This window comes from Gossypium hirsutum, chromosome D09, assembly GCF_007990345.1.
Source record: "Gossypium hirsutum isolate 1008001.06 chromosome D09, Gossypium_hirsutum_v2.1, whole genome shotgun sequence".
NCBI classification, from domain to species: domain Eukaryota; kingdom Viridiplantae; phylum Streptophyta; class Magnoliopsida; order Malvales; family Malvaceae; genus Gossypium; species Gossypium hirsutum.
The window spans coordinates 29,734,888-29,742,066 of NC_053445.1; the positions used below are offsets into that span (position 1 = coordinate 29,734,888).

At 33.2% G+C, this 7,179-nt stretch overlaps 1 protein-coding gene across 1 annotated transcript; it reads left to right on the forward strand.

Annotated features, from left to right (window-relative positions):
• Positions 1–270: 270 nt before the first annotated feature.
• LOC107891916 (protein OBERON 2) lies at positions 271–6,791 on the forward strand. Its single transcript, XM_016816839.2, has 5 exons — positions 271–539; positions 1,234–1,648; positions 4,541–5,097; positions 5,215–5,281; positions 5,842–6,791. The coding sequence occupies exons 2-5, from the start codon at positions 1,273–1,275 to the stop codon at positions 6,282–6,284; spliced, it is 1,443 nt and encodes a 480-aa protein (XP_016672328.2). The 5' UTR covers positions 271–539; positions 1,234–1,272; the 3' UTR covers positions 6,285–6,791.
• Positions 6,792–7,179: the final 388 nt, after the last annotated feature.

Genomic DNA, 7,179 nt, shown 5'->3' on the forward strand with positions numbered 1-7,179 from the left:
CGATAACTCTATCACATATCAATTTAAAATTTTATCTATAATAATATATATTAAACGATTAAAAGTTTTTAGGTTTAGATCAATATGATAACGATATCAAAACGATTTAAAAAATTACATGTATAACAAATACAATTATACTAATTAATTCAATATTGGATTGTTGAAATATGAATTGTAGAAAAAATTACTTGTAAAATCATGTTAATTTTATACTCATAATGAATAAATAATAATTTAAATTTATTCAGGTCATAAAATCTTTGTCCAAGCCCGGCCCCTAATGAGTAGTATTTTTTTAATTAGGGTTTCATCAATTCTTCAATCTACAATAGAAAAAAATCGTTTCTCAATTTTTACATTTTCTTCCCTTTAATCCTAACCCTAAAGTTAGTCTTCTCTCTGCTAATTTCTTTTTAAATTTTGTTATCTCAAAATTATTTGATTTCCATTTTAGAAAACCGGAAACGGATTTATTTCAGTTTTAGCTGGTGCAGAGATCGTCAGTCTTGCTCCCGTGAAATTGTTAAACAGTTCAGGTGATTTTTTTTAGTTCTTTTTTTCTGGCGTTTTCTTCCTTCAATTATTAAGTGAACAGGTGAAGTTTTCTAAATTAATAGACGCTACTAACTTAAATTTTACGTTCAAGAAACTTGGATTTCTTGAAGAGATTCTTGAGTTTTTTATTGGATGCTAAAGGAACCTGCATTGTTTTTTATTATTGTTATTATGATGCCATGCCATTAAATTTTGAATCATTAATCTAGATTTAAATGCTTTTCGTAATATTTATTTGATTTTTACTCCAGTAAATTAAAAATGTATAACTATTTTTTTTATGAAAAAGATTTTAATTGCTAGATATGTATAAAAGACAATATTCTTGATTACAATAATAAAAATATCTGATCGAATCAAAATTTAACATGCACCATCAATGTAGTTATATTGCTAAATCCAATTAGTAGTATGTTAAAATTGCAATCATATATTAAGTTAAAATTAGTTTTACACCTGTCTATATATGTCTGAGGTACTCATCTGAATACTGGAAACAGTTTGAGTAGTTCTCAGTACGCAATTTCAGGGGTAGATTCTTCTTTGCTATGGAAGACTGTAAATATGGCTAAGCAGGATGTCATAGGATGAAATTTATGTTGCAATTACTGAGAACTGTTTTGTAATCTTTTAATGGCTGAACTTGTAAAAAATTTTGAATTGCATTTAATGCAGTGTGCTGGTTCTTGGCTACTTCTGCTAAACTTGAATCTTATGGAGATTGATGATACTAAGGAAAATAATGGAAGTACGCCTAGACGAAGAGAAAATAGTCTTCATCTCAGTCCTGTTTTGCCAGAGGCATCTGGGTTTGGCTTGCCGTATGCTCCAGTGGATTGGCCTAAGAAGGGTGACATATGGGCTTGGAAAGTGGGAAGGAGAGTAGCCATTACTGGCCATTTCTTAGATAGGTATTTGTATCCTCCAAAGCGCCTCCAAAAGCTTGTGGACTCAGGCAGGAAACGTGGTCTTGCTAGCAAGCTTTCAGTTGAGCGGTATGTCAAATTGGCGTTCCCTGATGCAGATATTAATGCTTTTTTTGCTTCATTCAGCTGGAAAATCCCTGCAATGAAACATTCTTTGACAAACGGTCAGCCCCAACTAACTGTGTTCATTTTCCTCATTCTATTCTACAGTCTTCATGTTCTCGTTTTAGTTTTTGTAATTATTTATATGGTTCATTGCATTAACTTCTGCATTCTTTTAACTTGTGAAACGTCATAACCCTCTGTTGTCAATATATAATATCTGATTCAGTCTTTCAGCTATTTAGCCTCTTTGGTTGGATCAATAGTTCTCTCCTATATTTATTAAATCCTATTCCTGACAATATGATTCTCTGAGATCAACTTAGACTTGAGTGTCAAGATGCTGTTAGCCAATTTGGGTGACATCGATGATTATCCGATACTTTTGGTTGAAGGACAGGTTTGACTTGTTGCCAAATTAACTCTTTGTTACACTTAGAGTGTGTTTGAATGAAGGATTTAGAGAAAGAATTGCATTTCTATTAAAGGTTTTAAAATTTGAAAAATGATTTTACTTATTTAGGCCAAAGTACATAATGGAAAATTTTAAGTAATTTCAAAAGGGGATTCGAGTTTATCGAAATTCTACCTAAAAAGGTGCTTTTTTTTAATGTTTCTGATAATCTTATTTCATGTAACGCATATGGTCCCAGTATAAATGAAAAACGTAAACTTCAAAATATATATTTTTTAAATTATACTTATAGTTTATTCCAAAAATGAATTTACTTGTTTAGGTAAAAATAAATAATGGAAAATTTAAAAAAAATTTAAAAATTTCGAAAGGGAATTTCAGTCTATCGAAATTCTGCCTAAAAAGATGGTTTTTTAAAGTTTCTTATAATCTTATTTCATTTAACACATATGTTCCCACTATGAAATAAAAAACTAAACTTCAAAACATTATTTTTATTTAATTTAATCTATATTTTATAGTTTATATTATTAAAAATATTATACATTTTTTGGATTCTTAGATCCTTAACCATGAAATGCTCCAAATTGTTGAGTAGGTTGGGGTTTTCTAGTCACTTGACATGTTTTTCATCCTTCGATGGATGAAAAGTTTTATGCAGGATAAAATGAATATAAAGCTATTAATTTCTACTAATATTGTTTTATGGAATTAAAAGCCATTCTTCAAATGATGTTGACTCTATGTAGGCAGCTTGTATAGTTTATTTGAGTTTAATTAATGAAGACAATATCCCATCTGACCAACAAAAGAATTGATGTGCTGTCATTTTTAAATTAAGTATCCTGTTAGTGTCTTGCCTGCATTCTAGATGCATTCTTTGCATCCTAGAGCTTAGCCATAGATAATGAAGTAATTCCTTTTAACCATTAGCAGCTTACTGCTTAATATTGGAATCACACTGCTCTTTATGACAATCATATTCTTTAGTGCACTCATTGAGAGTTAATACAATCTTATGAAGTGTCTTTCATGGTATTCATAGATATGGTCTTATTTTTTTAATTCATTTTCATAGGCATTGCTGGGTAGTGTATTAGGGAGATGGAAGGGGTGAGTGGAAAAGTGAAAGGAAAATTATTTTCTTTGTTTATTTTTTTTACCATCCAAAATAAGTAGATAAGCTTCTACAGTTCAAACTGAACCGCAAAACAAAAAAACAGTTTAGATGCTATGCATGCATAGTATCGCATAGACCCCAAGCACAACTTAACTCCCTATTAACAGTGTTCCCTGCTAAATTCCTTAAATCATACCATCTAAATCTTATTGTGGCTGGAATAACAGAAAGAATTCCTCCATTAGTTCTATTGTTCCTTTCCTTTGGTGATAGATGTAAGCGTTCCATGCTAAACATAAAATAACAGAAATGAGAGCTTTTCCTTTTCTGTGCCAAGTGCAATGCCTCTTGCCAGCCTGCAGCAGCTCTGTATATACCACATTCTCGCAATACTTTCTCCAACAACTTAGAACACAATCATGTCAAAAGACGGTCACAGGTCTCCTCTGGTTGTTGCAGAGAAGGCAAATCACTGATCCGAAGTGTCCCCCCTTAGTCTAAATTTTGTAGGCAGCCTTCTAACAAAGCTACCCAGGAGATTAAGGCCTGTTTAGGTGTGTGAATTGTTTAGGCTAGCCTCTACCTATTTGCTTTCTCTTTTTTGTCCTATTTCCTCTCATACATACACAGCCTTGTACTGATTCCCAGACATTGTCTGAACTTTTTGCTCTTCCTGGTCAGAATGAATTGAAGAGTTCCAATAATTTCTTCCAGCTCGATTAAACTTCTGCAAAATAGGTACATGTCTTGCGCTATTACCTTTCATAACACAAAAGTGCACCCAAGCCACCCAGAGCGAATCAACTTGGATGAACACAGCTTATAGGTTTGAAAGAAAATTATTTTTCATTAGTGCTTTGTAGGAGAGAAATAGGGATGAAAGAAAGTAGGAAAGTTGATCATTTGCACTCTTATTCGCAAAACAAATCATTTTGAATTGAAAAGATAGGAAAGAGGAGAGAAAAGAAGGGATGTCTGAGTCAAATATTAAATTTAAGACACTGTTAGTTTTAGATTTTGCATTTTTCTGTTAACTTACAAAGGTTAGAGTGATAAAATAATAGTACTTTTTATTTTCTTTCATTTCACTTTTTCACACTACCAAGTAATAATGGAAAGAAGCTTTCTCTCACTTTGTCCACCTTTTCTACCAAGCATATCAATGGAGAGATTTTTTCCCCCTTTTTTCACTTTTCTCCTATCTACTAGCTTTCCGTTTCTCCATTCACCCTGCCTAGAAAAAGTCATAGTATTTTCTCTTTGTATTATTGAAAGACTGCATCCTTACTGTGAGGCCTTTCTTGAGACAATATTTAATTTGTCCTGAAATGTTATATAGTTATTCAAGATGTCTAGTTTTAACCATGAACTACTTTTCCTTTCTCCAACAAACATTTTTCTTGTTTATGAATAATGCAGTTGCACGGGCTTTCTTTGCTGCCCCTCCTGATGAGAGAGCTGAAGTTTTGGTGTCTGACCCCCAGTCTGATTGTTTGGCATGCAAGGCTGGAAACAAAAAGTGCAACAGTTTATTTGCTGAAGCAGAATGCCCTTCTTTGGTTCCCTTGCCTTGTGATCTTTGCTGCAATGAACCTCGTTTCTGCCGTGATTGTTGCTGTATTTTGTGTAGCAAGACTATAGACTTGAAACATGGAGGTTACAGTTATATCAAATGTGAAGCAATGGTGAATGGGTATATATGTGGGCATGTTGCCCATCTAAACTGTGCTCTTCGATCTTACATGGCTGGGACAGTTGGAGGTAGCATTGGGTTGGATGCTGAGTACTATTGCCGACGTTGTGATACAAAAACATTTCTGGTTCCACATGTGACAACACTTTTAAAAACCTGTGAATCCATAGATTCCCGTGATGAGATTGAGAAGATTCTGAACATTGCTGTCTGCATTTTACGTGGTTCGCAGAAGAGCAATGCAAAGGGCTTACTGAACCGTATTGAGTCAGCTATCAAAGAGGTAAGGCCAAAGCTAGCTATAGAACTTAACAGATTTCTTGCTTTTTTCAAAAAGTTGCCTTTCTTCTTTTTGAGGTTTCTTAAAAATGCTAGTAAGTGCTTTTGGTATTTACATCAGCTTAAATGTGGGACATCTCTTGAAGATATCTGGAAAGTGAAAGAAACTGATACCGTTATGTCAACAGGTAACTTAACCACAAATCTTATGCATATGAAAATGAATAAAGTCACAACTATATTAGCTAGAAATGCATGAAACACTTCGTTTTATTAATTTGCATCAAAATATTTGTTGTGGTTTTGGATTTTGAGGAGCTTAAGAAAAAACGTCCCTTATTTTCTCTATTAGATGGGCAGTTTGTTTTGTTATTTATTCTTCTTTTCAACCAGTTAGATGTTAGTGCATATCACTCGCAAAGTGGTGTTTTCTAGAAAATCACCCTAGCAGACCCAAATGGTTGTCTATATCTATGTTACTTGGGTTGAGGTGCAAATGTCGAATATGAGTGTCTTACACAATTAGGAGTGGCATATCTTATACTGATGTTAGTGCAAACATTTCTTTGTTTGTTCCCAGGTCTAAAACGAAAGATGACTTGTATTCTGCATATAAGGCGTTTGACTGTTTATTAGTATTTCCTTAATATCAATCTATAGTTCCATGCGTAAATTCTCTCTTGGGTACAGTCAGTTCATACATCAACTTAAAACTTGGATATAAAATATCATTTTGCTTTATGTGCAGATATCTTCCATAATGGAAATGGAGAGCTTGGACCAACAAATCATCAGGACTTGGTAGATGATAAATCATGTTTGGAGGCGGTTTTATCAGTATCTTCTGATTATCGCAGTGAATACTTGAAAATTGAATGCGAGATTGATCAAGTTCTTCAGTCTCTGAGAAAGGCACAGGAGTCAGAATACAAAATTGCAGAAGAACAGCTTTGTTCTCAGAAGGTTTACCTTCGCCATCTTTATCAGCAACTGGAGAAGGAGAGATCTGAACTACCAGATCAATCACCTGGAAATGAAGCAGATGCATCGTTGAATGCTGTCTTGAACAGAGTCAATCAGATAAAATACGAAGTTATGAGACTGAAAGAAATGGAAGAAGTGGCCAATGGATTCGGAAGAACTCCTAAAGGTGTCCTGAAGGAATATTTTGGTTTGGAAATCGAGGACTAAAGCCGTCTCCATTACAATGGGTTAATTCCTCTGAATTTTGATGGTAACCGATCCTTTGAACTGATTGCATTACATCCGTGGCCGTGAACTTGCATAATGTAAAAAAGGTCACGGTGCACCCAAAGACGTCAGAGTTGTCTAGGGAAGACGTATGAAGGCTGCTAAAAAGGGAGCATTGTATTATACAAGTCAGATACTACATTGTTGATAGTGTTGACATTTTTCTCCATGTGTACTATATTTCATAGCTTGCTAAAGGAATTTAGATAGGGAAAATTCATTACGATACTCAACCGTTAGTAGAAAGGAAGTTGGTATCACTTGGTTCGTCGGCTCGGGTTTGTGCTGTTTCCGCAGTCAGAGATTGTGGTATGATTTAATAGCCCGGATTTTGTGAAAGGAAGCTATGGAAAAATCATGTTATTTGGGAGCAAGTCGTCTGCCATTGTACTCTAATAGAATGTAATTCCTTTTCATACTAATTTATCTTTTTATTTCATCGGAAAATGAAGGTTAAATGCTCAAAGTAGTATCCAACTTTGTCCAATTTTTCAAATTAATCTTTTTTAAAAGTCTTCGAATAAGAGCTTTACACGTGCTTTAATATATGTTGTAGTAAAAATTAAGTGAATGTTAATTTATTTAGAATAAAATATAAAATTGAATTCAATATTGTTTGAAAAGAAAATAAAGTAATAAAAGCATAATTTAAAACTGAATATACAATATTTTTAAAAAAAATTATTTGAGCATTTTTGAAAATGTTTGACCTTATTTAATTATTTTGAAAAGTTTGTCTTTCATTTAAACAATAAATACTTTTATAAATATTAGGTTTTTATATGATCATTGTAAAAGGTTAGGTATTTAATCGAAAAAGAATTATTTCTACAGT